This window comes from Scyliorhinus canicula, chromosome 5, assembly GCF_902713615.1.
Source record: "Scyliorhinus canicula chromosome 5, sScyCan1.1, whole genome shotgun sequence".
NCBI lineage: Eukaryota > Metazoa > Chordata > Chondrichthyes > Carcharhiniformes > Scyliorhinidae > Scyliorhinus > Scyliorhinus canicula.
Window position 1 is genome coordinate 221949749 of NC_052150.1, and position 22030 is coordinate 221971778.

The 22030-nt window shown below is 43.7% G+C and overlaps 1 protein-coding gene and 1 long non-coding RNA gene across 4 annotated transcripts in view; one reads left to right on the top strand and one right to left on the bottom strand.

Annotated features, from left to right (window-relative positions):
* The window catches only part of ctdspla (CTD (carboxy-terminal domain, RNA polymerase II, polypeptide A) small phosphatase-like a), a 217444-nt gene extending 206447 nt beyond the window's left edge, over nt 1–10997 (bottom strand). The window contains exon 1 of one of the 3 annotated variants that reach the window (XM_038798573.1): nt 9762–10997. In XM_038798573.1, coding sequence (XP_038654501.1) covers nt 9762–9831 — 70 coding nt within the window. In that variant the 5' untranslated portion in view covers nt 9832–10997. The remainder of the gene's footprint in view (nt 1–9761) is intronic. The other 2 variants (XM_038798571.1, XM_038798572.1) reach the window with 2 other exon arrangements.
* LOC119966602 overlaps nt 10203–22030 on the top strand; it is a 126966-nt gene continuing 115138 nt past the window's right edge. The window contains exon 1 of the long non-coding RNA XR_005460802.1: nt 10203–10248. This is a non-coding gene — a long non-coding RNA (uncharacterized LOC119966602). The remainder of the gene's footprint in view (nt 10249–22030) is intronic.

A 22030-nucleotide genomic window follows, 5' to 3' on the forward strand; every position in this document is an offset into this window, starting at 1 on the left:
TTGAGGTACTTTTGAAGTGGAGTCACTGTTGTAGTGTAGGAAAGGTAGCCGATTTGTGCATCACAAGCTTCCATAATCAGCAGTGTGATAACGACCAGATGAACTACTAATTTATGATGTTGATTGAGGATAAATACTGGCCAGGACATGAGGGATAACTCCCCTGCCCTTCTTCGAAATAGCCTTGGGATCTTTTACATTCACCGGAGGACAGACAATGGATGTTTAATTTTAACATCTCATTCAAAAGACAGAATAGCACTCACTCAGTGCCATACTGAAGTGTCAGCCGTGGGATTTGTGTGCTCAAGTCCAGGACGGAGCTTTGAATCCAAAAACTTCCTCAGAGGTGTAAATGCTACCAATGAGGCCAACATTGACACTAAGAAAGCGTAATTAACTAAGATCAAAACTATAACAATGTTCACACAATATTCAGAGTTCCAGAATCCTTACATCCTTCAGAGTCACTTCAATAAATGCTCATCCTATATTTATCAGCCTTTTATTTTACTTGGTTGACTGAGGCACCAATTCAGCTGAATGATCATAGACCATAAGACATAGGAGTAGAATTAGACGCTTGGCCCATCGAGTCTGCTCCACCATTCAATCATGGCTGATATTTTCTCATCCCCATTCTCCTGCCTTCTCCCCATAACCCCTGATCCCCTTATTAATCACGAACCTATCTATCTCTCTGTCTTAAAGACACTCAGGGGGCAGCACGGTGGCCTAGTGGTTAGCACAACCGCCTCACGGCGCTGAGGTCCCAGGTTCGATCCCGGCTCTGGGTCACTGTCCGTGTGGAGTTTGCACATTCTCCCCGTGTCTGCGTGGGTTTCGCCCCCACAACCCAAAAATGTGCAGAGTAGGTGGATTGGCCACGCTAAATTGCCCCTTAATTGGAAAAAATAATTGGGTAATCTAAATTTAAAAAAAAAAGACACTCAGTGATTTGGGCTCCACAGCCTTCTGCGGCAAAGAGTTCCACAGATTCCACCACCCTGTGGCTGAAGAAATTCCTCCTCATCTCTGTTTTAAAGAATCGTCCCTTTAATCTGAGATGGTGTCCTCTGGTTCTAGTTTTTCCTACAAATGGAAACATCCTCTCCACGTCCACTCTATCCAGGCCTCACAGTATCTTGAACGTTTCAATAAGATCCCCTCTCATCCTTCTAAACTCCAACGAGTACAGACCCAGAGTCCTCAACCATTCCTCATATGACAAGTTCTTCATTCCAGGGATCATTCTTGTGAACCTCCTCTAGACCCTTTCCAAGGCCAGTACATCCTTCCTTAGATATGGGGCCCAAAACTGCTCACAATACTCCAAATGGGGTCTGACCAGAGCCATATACAGCCTCAGAAGTACATCCCTGGTCTTGTCACCCTCTTGACATGAATGCGAACATTGCATTTGCCTTCTTAACTGCCGACTGAACCTGCATATTAACCTTCAGAGAATTGTGAACAAGGACTCCCAAGTCCCTTCGTGCTTCTGCATTCCGAAGCATTTCGCCATTTAGAAAATAGTTTATGCCCAGATTCCTCCTTCCAAAGTGCATAAACTCACACTTTTCCACATTGTATTTCATTTGCCACTTCATTGCCCACTCTCCTAGTTTGTGCAAGTCCTTCTGCAACCCCCTTGCTTCCTCAATAATACCTGTCCCTCTACAGATCTTTGTATCATCTGCAAACATAGCAACAGTGCCTTCAGTACCGTCTTCCAGATCATTAATGTACGTTGTAAAAAGTTGTGGTTCCAGCACAGACCCCTGAGGCACACCACTAGTCACCGGCTGCCATCCTGAAAAAGACCCCTTTATCCCCACTCTTTGCCTTCTGCCAGTCAGCCAATCCTCTATCCATGCCAGGATCTTACCCTGAACATCATGGACTCTTATTTAACAGTCTCCTATGCGGCACCTTGTCAAAGGCCTTCTGGAAATCTAAATAAATCACGTCCATTGATTCTCCTTTGTCCAACTTGCTTGTTACCTCCTCAAAGAACTCTCACAGATTTGTCAGACACGACCTCCCTTTGACAAAGCCGTGCTGACTCCGTCCTATTGTACCATGCACTTCTAAGTGCTTTGCGATCTCATCTTTAATAACAGACTCTAAAATCTTACCAGTGATCGAAATCAGGCTAACCGGCCTATAATTTCCCGTCTTCTGCCTCCCTCCCTTCTTAAACAGTGATGTTACAATAGCCACCTTCCAGTCCTCTGGGACTCTTCCTGCCTCCAGTGATTCCTGAAATATCATCACTAATGTCTCCACAATTTCCTCAGTTATCTATTTTAGGACCCTGGGGTGTAGTCCATCCGGTCCAGGTGACTTATCCACCTTTAGACCTTTCAGTTTCCCAAGAACCTTCTCCTTAGTGATGGTCACTGCACTCACCTCTGTCCCCTGGTTCTCCTGGAGCTCTGGTATCCCACTGGTGTCTTCCATCGTGAAGACTGATGCAAAGTAACTATTCAGTTCATCTGCCATTTCTTTGTTTCCTATTATTACTTCTCCAGCCACATTTTCTACTGGTCCAATGTCTATTTTTGCCTCTCTCTTACCTTTTATATATTGAAAAAATCTCTTCCTATCTTCCTTTATATTACTAGCTAGCACTTGTACTTCATCTTCTCCCCCCCCCCCCCCCCCCCATTGCTTATTTAGTTGTCCTCTGCTCGCTTTTAAAGGCTTCCCACTAATCTTAGCCACTGTGTGCTTTTTCCTTAACCTTTATGCCGTCCTTGACATCTCTCATTAGCCATGGATGCCTTGTCCTCCCCTTAGCATGTTTCCTCCTCCTTGGGATGAATTTCTGTTGTGCCTCCCTAATAACCACCAAACACCCCTGCCATTGCTGTTCCACTGTCTTCCCTGCTAGGCTCCTTTTCCAATTAACTCTGGCCAGCTCCTCCCTCATGTCTTTTTAGTTACCCTTATTTAGTTGTAATACTGTTACATCTGATTGCAGCTTCTCCCTCTCAACCTGCAGGGTAAATTCTATCATATTGTGGTCACTGCTCCCAAAGGGTTCCTTCACCTTAAGTTCCCTAATCAAGTCTGCCTCATTACACATAACCAAATCCAGAATTGCCTCTTCCCTAGTAGGCTCTGTCATAAGCTGCTCCAAAAAACTATCTTTTGGACATTCCACAAGTTCCATTTCTTGGTATCCACTACCAACCTGATTTTCCCAGTCCACCTGCATATTGAAGTCCCCCATGATTATTGTAATATTGCCTTTTTACATGCCTTTTCTATCTCCTGATTTATTTTCTGCCCCACATCCTGATTACCGCTCGGGGGCCTGTACATAACTCCCATCAGGGTATTTTTACCTTTGCGATTCCTCAACTCTACCCACAGACATTCTAAGCCTTCTGATCCTATATCGCTCCTTGCTATCGATTTAACTTCATTCCTTACTAACAATGCAAACCCGCCCCCTTTTCCCATCTGCCTGTCCTTTCGATAAGACATATATCCTTGGATATTTAGATCCCAGCCCTGATCTCCTTGCAACCACGTCTCCTGTGATGCCCACGACATCGTACCGGCCAATTTCAATGCGCGCAACAAGCTCATTTACCTTGTTCCATATACTGCGCGCATTTAGGTACAACACCCTCAATCCTGCATTGGCCACCTCTCTTTCAACACTCTCTTCATTCACTGTACCCTGTAGTGTGGCCCTTTTTGATTATGGCTTCTCTGCCTTACACTTTCCCCCTTACTGCTTTTTGTTTCTGGCCCCGTTTTACTTCCCTCCCACTTCCTACATTGGATCCCATCCCCCTGCCACATAAACCCTCCCCAACAGCTCCAGCAAATCCCCCCCCCCCCCCCCCCAGGATATCGGTTCCAGTCCTGCCCAGGTGCAGACCGTCCAGTTTGTACTGGTCCCACCTCCCCCAGAACTGGTTCCAAAGCCCCAGGAATTTGAATTCCTCCCTCTTGCACCATCTCTCGAGCCACGCATTCATCCTATCTATCCTGACATTCCTACTTTGACTAGCTCGTGGCACTGGTAGCAATCCTGAGATTACTACCTTGGAGGTCCTATTGTTTAGTTTAACTCCTAACTCCCTGAATTCAGCTTGTAGGACCTCGCCCCGTTTTTCACCTATATTGTTGGTGCCTATGTGCACCATGACAGCTGGCTGTTCACCCTCCCCCACCCACCCCAATTCAGGGGCACCAATTCAGCCGAAACACCCACATGCCAGTTAAATAGACTGCAGCAGCAACGCTCATTCGGAACTGATAAGCAACTTGGAGATTTGACGGTAATATCACACCATTCCCTCCCTTTTGAAAACTGAGTTACTACTAGCCTTTTGTGTGTGCACAAGTTATTTTCATTCACTTTTAAATAAGTTAGGATGTTGAAAGGTGTCACAAGACAGGTATCTCTCAACTTGCTACTACATATAGGAGATGTAAATTCTTTTACGGAGCTGTTTCCTTTTGCAACAGGAACACCGCACTTCCCACAAGTGGATCTCACATCCTGTATGAAGCAACTCCTGCAGTGCTGTACTTTTCTACACCTTTGGGAGTACAATCATACATTACTGGTGCCCAATTGGTGTCCAAACCACTCCAGTAGACCCAAACTAATCACTGTGATGAATTAAAAATTTACAGAAATTAAACAATGACACATTCAGAATAGCACAAGCCCAAACGCAGCAGTAAATAGCCAATCCTTAAAAAACATACAAAAGAGAATCCAGTTAAGGTTAGCATTCACTTTCAGTTCTGTTTCGCCAAAGGCCACATCCCACTCTTTCATGCTTCAGCCTACTTCTGGAGTCCAGCACATCGGAAGCTTAAAATATTAGCCTTTGAAACTCATGAACTTTGCAGAAAATTCCAGAGAGGTAGAAAATAATGCATTTGAAAAGTTACAGCCATCTCCAGGTTCAATGATCCACTGGAGGGAGTTCTTAACAGCTCCAAAGGAATTTTGGAATTTCATAAACAAAACATATTAATTTAACATGACGATTGAAGATAAAAGCCACCTTCCAGGAAAGCAGGCAGAGACCTCTCCCAATCTCAAGTTTATATTTATACAGCTAACAGCAAATCCATACACATTGATACAAAGCAAGCTCTGCCTCTATATGCATTTGTAAACTGAAAATACCACAAAATTTCACTCAGAAGGTTTACAGAGCAAACGTCTACGTGAAGAATTCGGTTCATGCAGTAAGCACGCCAAATTGAAAACATGTTCTAGATCTTGGAAGAAATAAGCTTTCACACAGGATTATTAATAGTCTGTCATGGACAAACTACACGTTATTAGGAACACAGCAACAGAACCAACCATTTAGCCCCTTGTGCCTGTTCTGCCCACCATTTGGTTTATCTCCATGTAGCTCAATATCTCTGGTCAACAAGAAGTCAAACAGATTGGTCAGGCATTCTGGCTTTCTAATCAGTTGAAAATTTATGGCGTTCAATCGCCTTTTGCTGATTTATAGACTTTATTTCCCATCAACGGGTGTTAGCTACCTCTTCCTTAAATCACAGAGCGACATGCACAATTTTTCAATCTAAAAGTAAGTTTCCAAATCAAGAGAACTCTGGAAGATTAGATATTTCCTTTAAACCCTGCGATGAAAACTACCTACTCCTGGGGATATGTCACTTATCACCTTCATTAGTTATTTGGCTTGCGGTAATTTTGGTGACTCCTTATTCCGGATTCAATATTAGTTCCCTTGATTTGTCCAGCATGCTGACCCCTTCCTCTAAAATTATTCAGCATGTCCACCACGTCCAAATTTTTAATTACAATATCACTACTCAGTTTAAGGGACCCACAACGCCCCAGACCACTTTTTCTTAATGTAGTTGTAAAATAATGTTGATCTTGATACTCCACAAGTTTCTTTTCATACTCCCTTGTGTAGGGCTTACAATCCGTTTTGACAGGATATGTGCTATGTTTTGAATTTTTGTATGCTTTTTCTTTTGGTTTTATGTTGCCTCTCTAGCCATTCACAGCTTTCTTTTGGCAAAAAGGGATTCTTTAGGGTATAAACTGTTTCTGTATGATCTTAAATGTGCTTTTCGACATCTCCCACTGATCTTTACTTGTTTCATCCATCAACAGATTTCCCTGGTTCACTGTGAACAGCGTCTGTGGCAACGCATAAAATAATCTAGAAGCAACTGTTTCATGTTTCTCCCTTTCAAACACGAGATTGATCTTAATTGTATTATGATCACTATTTGATAAATATTCAGGCACCAGTAGGGCATATAGATCTGGTCCGTTACTCGGTAAGGTAAAGTCGCCATAATGCCAAATGACCACTGTGTTTTCCCCTTTGATGGAGATAACTGACTGGTGGTGATTTAACCCAAAGATCACCACACCTCAGGCGAGGGGCAAGGTTGAGAAGGTGGGGCCTTATGAATAACCTCGGCCGGTACGGGAATTGAACCTGCGCTGCTGGCCTCGCTCTGCATCACAAACCAGCTGTCCAGCCAACTGAAATAAGGTGGCCCTCACTCATTGCTTTACTCATTAATAAATCTGTTATGGCTAGCCCTATTATTGGTTCAAAGACATATTACATAAAGCTATCCTGGACAGTCTCAACATGTGACACAACCTTTTTGACCTGTGCTAGCATGCTTATTCCAATCTACATGAAAATTAAAATACTCCACAAAACATTGTTTTAATTACATGTTTGTCTAATTTCTGAATTTAAACAATCTAACACTTACTATATTCTACTTAAGGGGCCTATACACAACTCCCACTACAGTCTCAAATCGTTTTCTATTTCTTATATCAACCCATACAGTCCCCATATAGCCTGCTTACTTCTCATTAATCCCCGTATCATTGAAGCAATTTCATCTTGAATCACTAGGACTCCTCTCCCTCCTCGACCATATTTCCAACCTTCCTGTAGGCCTTACAACAGCCTGGTATATTTAGTTCCTAGTCCTACTGGTTTATGTAGATAATAAATCAATGCACAATTACAACAAAGCCTCATGTCAGCATGTAAAAGAATCAACACTTGAATAGTGTCATAAATGAATAATCTCAGCCCAGAGATTCAAATTGTAAATCTTAAATCACTCTCACAATGCTCATCTGAACCCAAAGATGACATTACCACTTTGGAATATTCCAATTTATATATTATGTTACACATCCTTTCATGTTGCAAGGTTCCACAACTATAATGTAACTTGCAGCCAAATGATCAGGATATTTTTAACAGCAATGTTACTGTGGGAGTGTCACCATGTTGAGCAAGTACAGTTAATAGTGAAGTAATAGCACTGACAGATTAGGGCATTTTAAAATTGTAATTAGTCAGGCAGAGTGTTCTTTTCAAGTTGAAGTGGTTGACTTTAGTACCACCATAAAACATCAATTGTAAAATTGGCCTCAGAAAACTGGTCACATTGTATGTGTCTCAGTGGTGACGGTTGACAATAAACCACACAGTGGTATTGCGTATTTCTGTTCAACTACTTTTTAAACTCATGGATGGTTCTGCTGTTGAAAATGCAAAGGAAATTTTAATTATGGACAAAACGTGTGGAAATGTTCATGACGCTGCTTTAAAAAATTCTTGGCCCAATATTTGCTGGATGTTACTGTACATGGAATTCTCATTCTGAAACGAATCAGAACAACAGGACTGGCACAAGATGAAGGAGTGACATGGTGGCACAGCCATGTTGTGAAAATGTCACCAAACGTCATAGTACTGCACATACCATGTCAGCCTTGTAATGCAAGAAGGATTTACCCTTTTACAAAAGGATATGTTCCCTTTCCAAATTAAGGAAAAACAGCGCCAAGCTAAAAGTATGCACAAAGGGAGCCATTTACAAAGTTAACTGAAGCTCAGCAGCATTAACCTCCAGTTTCCTATCACAAGACCTTGCTCAGCAGAGGGAAATGGAAAGCACTCCATGACATGGGTACTGGCAAGGCACTGCAAAATAAAGTCTATAGCCTGTTCTTGGAGAAAGAAAAGGCAACTACACAGCCTAGTGGAGTGAGTTAAAGAAACAAATTTACACAAATATATAATGCATATTTGCATTTCCTGCTATGTCTTCATAAAACCAGTTGGATCTTGATATCATCTATGTTGTTTCATTTTTACCAGTGATAACATGAAATACTGTTTATACACAAGGCATTATCTAATGCTGCCAGGCAGGATTTGATAAATTATATCTACACAGTCCGAGCTGACCAGTTACTTTGAGTCTGGCAAAGTCACAATGGGAGTCACGGTTAGACGAGTGCAGGTATTAATCATATGCGACTGCACCATGATTTCTAACCACATATCTGCATCATTTTTAAAAAGGTGAACTTTTGTTATTACAGGGAAAGTGCAAGTGTGGAAACACAAACAGTATTGCAGCTAATTCAAGACCACACGTGTTTAAGTACTTGTCTGGAATTAAAATTCCCTGCATTTTATTGAAACCTCTCTCTTGGGAACACTGAATGTAATGGAAATTCCTGAAATTACTACAGATGGAAATAGTTATATATACAGTAATAAAACATAAAATGTCAAGCTCACAAGTTAAAAAAAAAAGACTTTAAAATGGCAATGTACTTTTGACAAATTTATGTTACCAGGATCTTTCTTCAAGGGGCAGTTCCCTCCCGCATGCTTTCGATGATACTCAGGCTTTCTGAGTATCAGCTCAGGAAAACATTGATTTTAAAATGCTTGCTATAAAGTCCCCCTTCTAAAAATTATGTGTTTTCCTCCGAAGCACAGTTATCAAGTGACCATTTGTTCTGACATAATATACACACACCTATCTATACTGCTCCATTCCCTCCAAAAAAAAAAGCAGCAAGCATTGCACAAGATTCTGGTTTGAAAACACAGGCACATAATCAAATCCTGCTCCCGATATGAACCATCTGAGTTATCATCTAGTAAATTAATCCAATACCATTGTACCATATATCTTTTGCCCCAAATTTAGAATACTGCCTCTCTCTTCCAAATCAATTGCATATTTCTGTTTCTTTCCTTAGGTGCACAAAAACATCAAATGGTTGGGCTGAGTCAGAGGAAGCACAATCTCTATTTTAACTTTGGGGGGGGGGGGGGGGGGGGGGGGGTGCCTTCTCAGTCTTTTTGAACTTCTGTTGGAAGATGACAGGCCAGAGAGTGGGTGGAAAGAAGAACTCACACCGCACTTATTTCCCCTGTTTGTAACAGGGTGCCCCAAGCAAGCTCAAAAACATTATTAATTGGCAAGTCTTGATCAGGGAAACACAACCAGCCATACTTTTGCAGCTCAAGTCTATATTAAAACAAAACCTTTATCAAAAATATATATATTCTGCGAGGGGGAAGGAATGACCCATGCCTTAATATCTCCCCCTAAAAAGGAGCTGAACAATAATGGGAAGGGAAGAGGAGATGGAAAATGGAAATGATTTGCAGAATCATTCTCGGTGAAGGTTTGGGCTTTGAAGGGAAAATAAATAAATCAGCATCTTAAAAATAAAGGGGCTAACACACACAAATAAGGGGGAAAGAAGAGCTGCCTCTATAGCTCAGGGTTGCTCTGCACTTTCCAAACTCCTTCCAGCTTTCCTCTTCTCCCCCCCCCTCCCCTCCTCTCACCACATTTATATCCTGGCTCAATCTCCAATTTAAAATAAATAAATAAATAAATAAAAAGACGGGACAAAGATATCCCAAATCCCTTACCTTTTTCCTGGGACGATGAAATAATCTCATCCTCTTTGCTGACCTGCGTTATAATGGACGTGCTGTCCATCGAGCAGACCCCCGGGGCTGCCTTGGGCCGCGCTTTCTCCCCCCACCCCCCTCCTTCCTCCAAACGGCCCCCGAAAAAACAACACAAAACGCTCCGCTTGTCAGAGAAGAGAAAAAATGTAGATGTCCGGGTTGTGCGTGTGTTTTTTTTTCTAAATAAAGAAAACACGCACCCGCCACAGGCCAAAAAAAAAAGAGGTTGGAAAATTTAAAATACTTTTGTAAATTTTTAAAAATGCAGAAAAGGTAATTCTCTGCAACTTTCCGCCCAAAAAAAAATATATATTTTTTTCTCTCTCTCTCAGTCAACCATTTATATTCATGTTTGCGTCGGGTGAATTCAAAAAATAACCGCCGGCCGGGCAGAGAGGACGCCGCCCGCCGCCGCCGGGAGCCGCGCTGACAGGCCGGACGGACGGTGAGTGAACTGCTGACAGCCGAGCCTTGCAAACCCCAAAATTGTTATCCGGCAGCCAACGCCGGGGAAATAATGTTTCTTTGGTCTCCTTGTCGGCGTTGTGTTTATTTATCCTTTTTTTTTTCTCTCGCCGTCGCCGCCGCCGCTGTTGTTGTTCTTCTTCTTCTCCCCGGCGTCGTCCCTTTTTTTCTTCTCCTCGTTTTTCCCTCCCTCTTTTATATTTTTTTCTTCTCCAAACGTCGTCCTTTGCTTCTCCAATATGGAGGAGCTGGAACTTCGATTCCAAAACAACAAGAAAATGTGCGCCGCCTGTTTCAAGGAACCCTCTTCCACTTTTCCTCCCCACCCTCTCTTCCTTCGCCTTGTTTTTCTTTTCTCTCTATCCTCCTCCTCCTCCCTCTCTCCACTTTCTTTTCCTCACAACTTCCAGGTCTTCGGGGGAGGTTTATTTTTTTCTTTTTTTTTGTTTCTTTTCTTCCACTTCCCCTTTTTTTCTCTCTCTCTCTTTCCAGATGATCAGCAAAAGGACGACGCCACCAAATCCGACAACAACAACTCCTCTCTTACCCACACCCTCCCCCGCCTTTTAAAAAAAAAACCAAAATAATTAATAATAATACTTCAGGGGGGAGGAATGCGAGCTCATGCTTTGAACAAGGGTGCCACCAACCACCACCAACTTGTACTCCCGCCTCCTCTCAGCCCGGCCACACTTGGAGCTGCCAGCATTTAAAGTGTGGCAAATACTGTAGCACAAAGACTTGTGCATTTTGGAGGAGGCTTTAATTGGCATGGCCAAACATAGTCCCATCCTAATGTCACACAACTGCAGAAGGTCTGCCTGTGGCTATTGCAAAGGCAGATTTTAGCTGCAGGCTGGGATCTATTATCTTTTCTTCCCAGGCCAAGCGGGCAGTTTTTCAGGGGGGGGGGGGGGGGGCATTTTTAAAAAGAGCTGCCCCTCAAAAGTAAAATTTGTTCCCGAATTAGTGGTGTGGGTTTAACCCCCCCCCCCCACAAAGACTATTGCAGATGGAGCAGACCGAATCGCTGGCCAAACCACAAGCTGAGGGGGTGGCAAGTGGAACCAATTGGATAGCTCTTTCATAGAGCCAGCACAAGCCCGATGGGCCGAATGAGCTCTTTCATGAGTTGGATCTTTCTACGATTCTACCTTCTGCGATGAGACCATCCTCAACCTCTGAATTGAAGGTCGCGCTGTCGGCGATCCTCCATTATGTAGGTGGTGAATGGGACCCAAATAATACCCCATAAAAAATAAATTAGGCCCTGTCACACTTGTGTTTTGGGGTCAGAAACCCATCTCTGGCAGGGAAACTAATTAAAGTTTGGATTTTCATCTGGGGGTAAGCTATCATTGGTATGAAGGAGGGGTCCGTGCCCAATTAGAGCCACTGGAGGTGGAATGGAGGTCGGTCAGAAGAAATCTCATTTTGATTCCCATGACACCATCACTAGGCTACTGGTTGTTCCAAAGGAGAAATCTGCAGTTTGTGGCAAAGCCTTCCACCGAAGCAGAGGGAAGCGAGATGTCACAGGAGAGCCAGAGGCCTGGCACCCAGGGCAGGACAGGCTCTCGCTTCATCGATACCGATCTAGATCAAATGCTGGAGGACAAGGGACAGGAAGGAGGTCCTCATCTCTGAGGGTCGCCTGAGGCGATCACATCATCCAGCAGGGATGCCCCTCCATTCATCATCATCTCCTTCGTCTTCCTGTTCCTTTCTAAGCTCCTGCTCCCCCAATGAGTTGTCTCCTTCCAAGGCATTAATTCTCTGGAAGGTGGTCATGTAATGGAGAGCATAGCAGATCACCATAATGCCCAGTACCCATAAAAGAGGGTATTGGAGGATGCTTAACCTGAGCATCAGCATCTCATCTCCAGGAGCCTGGTGGACTGCTCAAATGGTTCGCAGCCAATTTGTCCACAGCAAGCTCTCACAAACAGCAATATGATAACTGGTAATCTGTTTTTAATCATGTTGGTTTAAGGGATAATTATTGGCCAGGATACCGGGGAGAACTCCTTGCTCTTCTTTGATAAAGTGCCATGGGATCTTACACCCAAGGGGGTAGACAGAGCCTCGATTTAGCATGACACCTCCATCAGTGTAGCACGCACAAAGTACTTGAGAATCAGATCTGACCAACAGGGAAGATGACCTAGAATCTCACAAATGAGTTAAGAAAGACTTTGAAGATGGGGAATGATATTGCAAGGTGAGTAACTCTGGGAAAGGAATTCCAGAACATGGGGCTGAATAACTAACTTTTCAAAAAGTTAATTCATGGGATGTGGGTGTCGCTGGCTAGGCAAGCATTTATTGCCCATTCCCAATTGCCCTTGAGAAGATGGTGGTAAGCTGCGTTCTTGATCTGTTGCGGTCTGTGGTGTAGGTACACCCACAGTGCTGTTAGGGAGGGAGTTCCAGGATTTTCCAAATGCTTTTCCACCAATGGGAGCAGAAGGAGAATGTAGCGCTCCATTAGTGAAACCATGGTGCAGGAACATAGAGCGTGAGGAGATTGCAAAGGTAGGGAGGACCGTGGTCTTGAAGAGGATGAAGACTTTGAAACCAAGGCTCTGTTGGAAAATACAGGGGTAACAGATGAGCAGATCTGTGGATAGAATGTTTGTCTTCGAGCCTTAGAAGAACTGGAGTCAGGTGGCAGGTGAAGAATGCATTGAGCAAATTATCTGGATGTGATGAAAGTGTGATAGATTGAAGGTGAGTCAAGTTGACCTAACAAAATTTGTCAATCACCTCTGGATTGGGGAGGAATAGATATTTTTGTGTAGGATAGTGGAATGTCAAATCAGGAATGAAGGAATTTTTATTTCTTTATCCCTATAATTTACCAAGACATTAAAGTGGCCAATGATCTACTTTTAAAGTATGAACCTCAAATTTTATTCGGTGGGAGGGTGTGTCGGGCAAGTTCTTCCCCCTCTCGTCCCCACCAAAAGTTGTAGAATTTTAACTCCATAGTGAATTAGGTAACAAAAGGGAAAATGCTGGAAAATCTCTGTAGGGAGAGAAAAGAGCTAACATTTCGAGTCCGATGACTCTTTGTCAAAGCTCACAGACAGAGAAAGTGGGAAATATTTATACTGTGGAGTGAGAATGAAAGATGAGTCATAGCCACAGAAACCCAGGGAAACCGGGTGCTAATGGCCACAGATACTAAGGGGATAGAGTGTTAATGGCAGTCCCCAGAGAGGACAAAAGATGTGAAAGGTCAAACAGCAGGGAAACTAACATCAGAGGATGAACTGTAGATGTGGGGGGAGGCGGTAGCAAAGAGGAGAAAGGTGGATAAGATTGGGGGGGGGGGGGGGGGTAAAATTAAATGTATATTAAGAAAGAAAAATGGTAAAAGGCAGTTAAAATGAAATGAAATGGGTCGAAGTGGGGCTGATCATCTGAAATTGTTGAATTCGATGTTCAGGCCGGAAGGCTGTAGCGTGCCAAACCGGAAGATGAGATGTTGTTCCTCCAGTTTGCGTTGCGCTTCACTGGAACATTGCAGCAGGCCAAGAACAGACATGTGGGCATGGGAGCAGGGTCTTTTATTAAAATGGCAGGCAACAGGAAGGTCAGGGTCCTGAATGCGCACAGACAGAAGATGCTCCGCAAAGCGATCACCCAGTCTGCGTTTGGTCTCTCCGATATAGAGGAGATCACATTGGGAGCAGCGAATGTAATGGACCAAATTGGAAGAGACTAATTCAGCAGGGGGATGGGAACCTAAATTGTAGTCCCAGTGTACAGGATGTTGAGAGTAGTGAGGTCAGGGATAGGGTTAAAAGTTCGAAAGAGGGCACCGGCAAGCAAGACGCTGGTTTGAAGTGTGTCTACTTCAACGCCAGGAGCATCCGGAATAAGGTGGGTGAGCTTGCAGCATGGGTTGGTACCTGGGATCTCGATGTTGTGGCGATTTTGGAGACATGGGTAGAGCAGGGACAGGAATGGTTGTTGCAGGTTCTAGGATTTAGATGTTTCTGTAAGAACAGAGAAGATGGTAAAAGAGGTGGGGGTGTGGCATTGTTAATCAAGGAAAGTATTACGGCGGTAGAAAGGACATTTGAGGACTCGTCTACTGAGGTAGTATGGGCCGAGGTTAGGAACAGGAGAGGAGAGGTCACCCTGTTGGGAGTTGTCTATAGACCTCCGAATATTTCCAGAGATGTAGAGGAAAGGATTGCAAAGATGATTCTCGACAGGAGCGAGAGTAACAGGGTAATTGTTATGGGGGACTTTAACTTTCCAAATATTGACTGGAAATACTATAGTTCGAGTACTATAGATGGGTCAGTTTTTGTGCAGTGTGTGCAGGAGTGTTTTCTGACACAGTATGTAGACAGGCCAACAAGGGGCGAGGCCACATTGGATTTGGTACTGGGTAATGAACCCGGCCAGGTGTTAGATTTAGATGTAGGTGAGCACTTTGGTGATAGTGATCACAATTCGGTTATGTTTACTTTAGCAATGGGCAGGGATAGGTATATACCGCAAGGCAAGAATTATAGCTGGGGGAAAGGCAATTATGATGCTATTCTGTATAGGATGGGGAAGGAAACTGCAGAGGATGGGTACAATCGAAATGTGGAACAAAAAAAGGGAGGAAGTTGTCGACCAAGGGAACCATGGTTTACTCAGGAGTTGAAGCACTTGTCAAGAGGAAGAAGAAGACTTATGTTAGGATGAGACATGAAGGCTCAGTTAGGGCACTTGAGAGTTACAAGTTAGCCAGGAAGGACCTAAAGGGAGAGTTAAGAAGAGCGAGGAGAGGACACGAAAAGTCATTGGCGGATAGGATCAAGGAAAACCCTAAGGCTTTCTATAGGTATATCAGGAACAAAAGAATGACTAGAGTAAGATTAGGGCCAATCAAGGATAGTAGTGGAAAGTTGTGAGTGGAATCAGAGGAGATAGGGGAAGCGTTATATGGATATTTTTCATCAGTGTTTACACTGGAGAAAGACAATGTTGTCGAGGAGAATACTCAGGTTCAGTCGACCAGGCTAGATGGAATTGAGGTTCACCAGGAGGAGGTATTAGCAATTTTGGAAAATGTAAAAATAGATAAGTCCCCTGGGCCAGATGGGATTTATCCTAGGATTCTCTGGGAAGCCAGGGAGGAGATTGTGGAGCCTTTGTCCTTGATCTTTATGTCGTCTTTGTCGACAGGAATAGTGCCGGAAGACTGGAGGATAGCAAATGTTGTCCCCTTGTTCAAGAAGGGGAGTAGAGACAACCCTGGTAATTATAGACCTGTGAGCCTTACTTCGGTTGTGGGTAAAATGTTGGAAAAGGTTATAAGAGATAGGGTTTATAAGTATCTTGAAAAGAACAAGTTGATTAGCGATAGTCAACACGGTTTTGTGAAGGGTAGGTCATGCCTCACAAACCTTATTGAGTTTTTTGAGAAGGTGACCAAACAGGTGGATCAGGGTAAAGCGGTTGATGTGGTGTATATGGATTTCAGTAAGGCGTTTAATAAGGTTCCCCACGGTAGGCTATTACAGAAAATAAGGAAGTATGGGATTGAAGGTGATTTAGCGGTTTGGATCAGTAATTGGCTAGCTGAAAGAAGACAGAGGGTGGTGGTTGATGGCAAATGTTCATCCTGGAGTTCAGTTACTAGTGGTGTACCGCAAGGATCTGTTTTGGGGCCACTGCTGTTTGTCATTTTTATAAATGACCTGGAAGAGGGTGTAGAAGGATGGGTTAGTAAATTTGCAGATGACACGAAGATCGGTGGAGTTCTGGATAGTGCTGAAGGATGTTATAGGATACAGAGGGACATAGATAAGCTGCAGAGCTGGGCTGAGAGGTGGCAGATGGAGTTTAATGCGGAAAAGTGTGAGGTGGTTCACTTTGGAAGGAGTAACAGGAATGCAGAGTACTGGGCTAATGGCAAGATTCTTGGTAGTGTAGATGAACAGAGAGATCTCGGCATCCAGGTACATAAATCCCTGAAAGTTGCCAACCAGGTTAATAGGGCTGTGAAGAAGGCATATGGTGTGCTAGCCTTTATCAGTAGGGGGATTGAGTTTCGGAGCCACAAGGTCATGCTGCAGCTGTACATAACTCTGGTGCGGCCGCTCCTGGAGTACTGCGTGCAGTTCTGGTCACCACATTATAGGAAGGATGTGGAAGCTTTGGAAAGGGTTGAGAGGAGATTTACTAGGATGTTGCCTGGTATGGAGGGAAGGTCTTACGAGGAAAGGCTCAGGGACTTGAGGTTGTTTTCGTTAGAGAGGAGAAGGCTGAGAGGTGACTTAATAGAGACATATAAGATAGTCAGAGGGTCAGATAGGGTGGACAGTGAGAGTCTCTTTCCTCGGATGGTGATGACCAACACGAGGGGACATAGTTTTAAATTGAGGGGTGGTAGATATAGGACAGATATCAGAGGCAGTTTCTTTACTCAGAGAGTAGTAGGGGTGTGGAACGCCCTGCCTGCAACAGTAGTAGACTCGCCAACTTTAAGGGCATTTAAGTGGTCACTGGATAGACATATGGATGAAAATGGAATAGTGTAGGTCAGATAGGCTTCAGATGGTTTCACAGGTCGGCGTAACATCGAGGGCCGAAGGGCCTGTACTGCGCTGTAATGTTCTATGTTCTATGTAGATGCAAGTGAAACGCTGCTTAACCTGGAATGAGTGTTTTGGGCCTGGAATGTTCAGCATGGAAGAGGTAAAGGGGCAGGTGTTACACCTTCTGCGATTGGATGGGAAGGTGCCATGGGTGATGGGAGAGGTACTGGGTATGATGGAGGAGTGGACTAGATTATCTCGGAGGGAGCGGTCTCTGTGGAATGCTGACAGAGGGAGTGAAGGGAAGATGTGTTTGGTGGTGGAATCACGCTGGAGTTGACAAAAATGGCGGAGGATTATGCTTTGCATACGGAGGCTGGTGGGATGAAATGTGAGAACGGGAGGGGGACTCTATCCTTGTTCTGGGAGGGAGGGGAGGGGACGAGAGTAGTGGCGCGGGAGATGGACCGCACACTGTTGAGGGCCCTGTCCACAACTGTAGGTGGGAAATCACGGTTGGGGAAGAAGGACCACATTTTTAAGCACCATTTTGGAAAGTGGCTTCGTCGGAACAAATGCGACGGAGGCGAAGGAGTTGAGCCCTTACTCTCAACTCCGTCGCATTTGTTTCGACGATGCCACTCACCCTCACTCATACTAATAAAAGCAGTAATTTGCTTTTATCCAGTGAATTAGGTAATTTGGACATCCTGAATTCTCCCTCAGTGTCCCCAAATAGGCGCCGTAGTGTGGCATTTTTGCAGTAACTTCATTGCAGTATTAATGTAAGCCTACTTGTACAATAAAAATAAAGATCACTGCTGCCTCTCGGCGTCAAGGTCCCAGGTTCGATCCTGGCTCTGGGTCACTGTCCGTGTGGAGTTTGCACATTCTTCCCGTGTTTGCGTGGGTTTCGCCCCCGCAACCCAAAAGATGTGCAGGGTAGATGAATTGGCCACGCTAAATTGCCTCTTAATTGGAAAAAATGAATTGGGTACTCTAAATTTATTTTTTTTAAATAAGGATTATTATTCACTTTACTCGCTACAGTGTCAGGTTATTCAATTTACTCGGTATAATGAGAGGTATTCACTTTAGGTTATTATTATTATAGTGTGCATTTCCTTTAAACAGTTTCCCCATCCAGAGACCAGCCTGATCGACAGGGAGCCAGCTTGTCAGGCAGGCAACAGTCCAGAAGAGGCCACAACCCAGTAGCAGGTTTCCTGCTCCTTGAGTTAGAGATCACACAAGGGAAGTGGTTTGGAGGGTCGAGAGTGATTATTGTAGGTCAGAGAGATGAGATGAGGGACAGACATGGAGAGGAGAGGACGGGTAGGGTGATTAGGATGGGGGAGGTGGATTATCTTGGCGGGGAGGTGCGGCCTGGTGAAGCACCCCTGCTCCTCCTAGCGCACAAGCAGAGACATTTACTACTACCATGCAGAATTCTCCCTTTAGCTGCCAGTTTTCCTGAGGCCCAGGGAACCTCGTTGACCAACATTGAAGTCAGAGGAGTGATAAAATCAGACACGCAGTCTTATTAAATGATTTAATGAGGTCCACTTTCTGGAAGCAAATTTGTTTCCTGCCTCTGTTAAAACTGGAATTGGGCAGGTTTGAGGGGGATTGGATTCAGGTTTGAGATTAACATCCCACTCACCCCAAACCTATCTTTTTAGTGGTTAAAACTCCCCCATAGTCACTGCTGTTACGTAGTCAAACACAGCGTGTAATTTGCAAACACCACCACAGACACTAAATAAAATAATGGCCCAGTGATCTGTATTTTGCTGGGATTGAAAGAGGGATGAATATTGACCAGGAAACTTAGAGAACAGTCCCATTCTTCTTCACATAATACCCTGGAAACTTTTACATCCACCTGGGCAAATAGATGACCTGAAAAGCAGAATCTGAAGTTTTCAACACTCTAAGCAAAATGTTACCATGCACTCCAGACCTGGAATGGGGATTGAACACTCGGGATGGACAATAAATGCTGACTTAGCCAGCGATGCCCAAAAAAGAAGAAAAGCGGAGTAACATTGACATACATACATGTTATAATCCCAATGGAGTCCCAGGATCAGAACCACATGCCATGACCTCCCTGATGTGAACTTAACTTTGAAGACAGACAGGCCTTCCCCTTTAAGGGGGCGGGACTTCCCCTTTACAAGAAGAGCCCCAGTTGTATAAAAACAACCTAGGTGCAGGTTGGGAAAGAAGACCCTTAGGGGAGTGCAGGTGTATTGTAATTGTATCAAAATAAACGATGTTCTGTAATTTCTACTTTCGACGATGCATTCTGCCTACTGCGGATTCAACAATATAAAAGCTCACACAGTGCTCCCAGGCAATGTTGCTAGGAGCATAAATGGATAATGTTCAAGAGTTCAAATCGTGAGCCCACCAGATGTAACCATGTAGCACTTGAGGATTTCAGTATCCTTTCTGTAGTAAGAAAAGACCACACTCTAGGAAGGATAAATCGCACCAGAGAGGGTGCAGAAGAGCTTCACCAGGATGTTGCCTGGGATGGAGCATTTTAGTTATGAAGAGAGACTGGATAAGCTCTGGTTGATTTCTTTGGAGCAGGGAAGGCTGAGAGGGGGCCTGATTGAGGTGTGTAAGATTACATGGGATATGGACAGGGTGGATAGAGAGCAGCTGTTCCCTTTGGTTGAAGAATCAATAACAAGGGGGCATAGTTTTAAGATAAGAGGCATGAGGTTTAGAGGGGATTTGAGGAAAGGATTTTCATCAGAAGGTGGTGGGAGCCTGGAATGCACTGCCTGAGAAGATAGCTGAGGCAGGAAACCTTGCAACTTTTAAAAAGTACTTGAATGAGTACTTGAAATGTCATAACATTCAAGGCTACAGGAGTATGGCACAAGTGCTGGGAAGTGGGATTAATGTAGATTAGAGTAGTTTTTTAAAAAACGGTGCAGGCTTGATGGGCCGAAGGGCCTCTTCTGTATTTTTGATGCTACTGTATGACTATAATTTATATAACACCGTCCATTTAAAAAATAAAATCCAATTAAGGGGCAATTTAGCGTGGCCAATCCACCTACCCTGTGCATCTTTGGGTTGTGGGGGTGAATCCCACGCAGACATGGGGAGAATGTGTTAACTCCAAACGGACAGTGACCTGGAGCCAGGATCAAACCCGAGTCCTCGGCACCGTGAAGCAGTAGTGCTAACCACAAAAAAAATCATCGACATGCATCATAAAGATGCCAGAAAGATTTCCTTTATAATGCCAGTAAAACATTGCCGGATCTGCTTTCAACTGGCAACAGCCTAACTTTAACAAAACTGACCTTACCTAAAAGTACCAGGCTCGAGACGCATCATTCAATCCAAATATACATTTGTTCAACCTCCAGAGTACCCCTTCTGTGTTAGCTGCCTCTTTAGGAGGACGGAGAAATATGTCTCTCTGGAGCTGATGCCCCTGCAAAAAAACAGCTTTTATATCCATAGATTTGCATTCCCATGCTTTTGTAGCTAATAGAGCCAAGAAGATCTTTAAAATAACCTTTCCTGCCGTAGGTGAATCTACCCTTAAATCCTGATCTTCTAAGTTTTCTTCAAATCCCCTTGCCACAAGCCTGGCCTTTGCCTTACAAGTTCCATCTAGATTCTAGAAGAACCTTTTCCGTACAAATCCATCTGTGGGATAGAGCTCTTTGTCCCCTATCCGGTACCTCCGTGTATACCCCAAATTCACTCCAACTATGCAGTTCTTCCTGTTTGGCATCTTTGATAACTTTCTCATCTAATTTATTGGAAGCCACCAAAATCTCACGTGCATGTGGTCTTCTACTTCTATTAGTATTTGTAGTCTAGTCTTACTCATGTTCCGAGATCTTGATAAACTACGTCCCCTCTCCCACCTGGTACCTCATTCTGTACTGCTACTGCTTGATCTTTCCGTTCTGCTGTGGGATGTCCTTTCAATAGTTCTCAATCTTTTCCTGTGGACCTGTTCACTATCCGACGTACTATCTGAACTGGCACTGCATTTCTGTGCTCTCCATTTTTGAACTTCGTGTTCCAAATCCATTGTCTTGACTCCTTCCCCTGAATGCTGTACATTCAACCAATGTTTATACTTTCCAGTGGCCTTCCCTGTTCTACTAACAGTTGCATCCTTCCATTGACTAGACCCTTCAGGCAAGTATGTCACTTTTGTACCAACTTTTGGAAGTTGTCCTTTTGGAAAAATGTCCTGTTCTAATTCATTAGAAGTGGTGTGTTCCACGACAGAAATCCTGTCTATATCAGTTAACTGGTTCTCATAGTTCTGTAACACATGCGTACCAGATGACTCTGGTTCCTCGTCATGTCTATCTGCTCTGTCTAAATTTGAAAATGTGTAATCTGTACCCATTATCCTTGATGAATGTACCCTAACAGTTTGATTGCCATGTTGCAAAATAATTGTTTTGCCATCTATGCCTATGATCTTCCCTGAGCATTTCCATTCATTAAAATTGTCTCTCTTATTAGTATACTATGTCTCCTTGCTGAAAAACGGTATTTGATGGCCGTACATTATATCTTAAAGCTCTGCAAATTCTTTCAGAGTCTTCTGCTTCCAAAAAAGCTTTTCTACTGCTATGTAATGGGAAGGCAGAGCTAATTTAGTCCTTTCCCAAGCTGGAGGCTGGTCATCTAAAATGGACGGAATTTTAGGATTTCTACCAAGACTAATGGATAGGGACTATATCCCCCAACCATCTGCAATGAGTTATTTGCATGTACCGTCCATGCTAAAGCTGAATTCAGCTTGCAGTTTGGTCTATCTGCCAAAACTTTCTGGAGCATGTCATCTATTATCGCATGGTTTCTTTCAAACACACCATTACCAAATGGGCTTTCCGCAGCCGTATTCATAACTGCGATATTCACGTTTTCACACATAATCCCTAAACTCATCATTAGCAAATTCTTCCCCATTGTCCGTAAGGAATTTTGCCGGTGGGCCCATTCCTGTCCCTATACATTTTTCCACAATTTGATCCAGAAGTACTCTCTTTTCTACATCATACAATCATTGATTGACTAAATCTGGTTGCTAAATCTACAAAATGCAAAATAAATATATTATTGGCTTTGTCCCAGGTCTTAAGATCCATGTCATAAAAATCCCTGGCCAAAGGTAGGATTACTATCGGTCGTGCTGGTGTCCTTCTGTACATC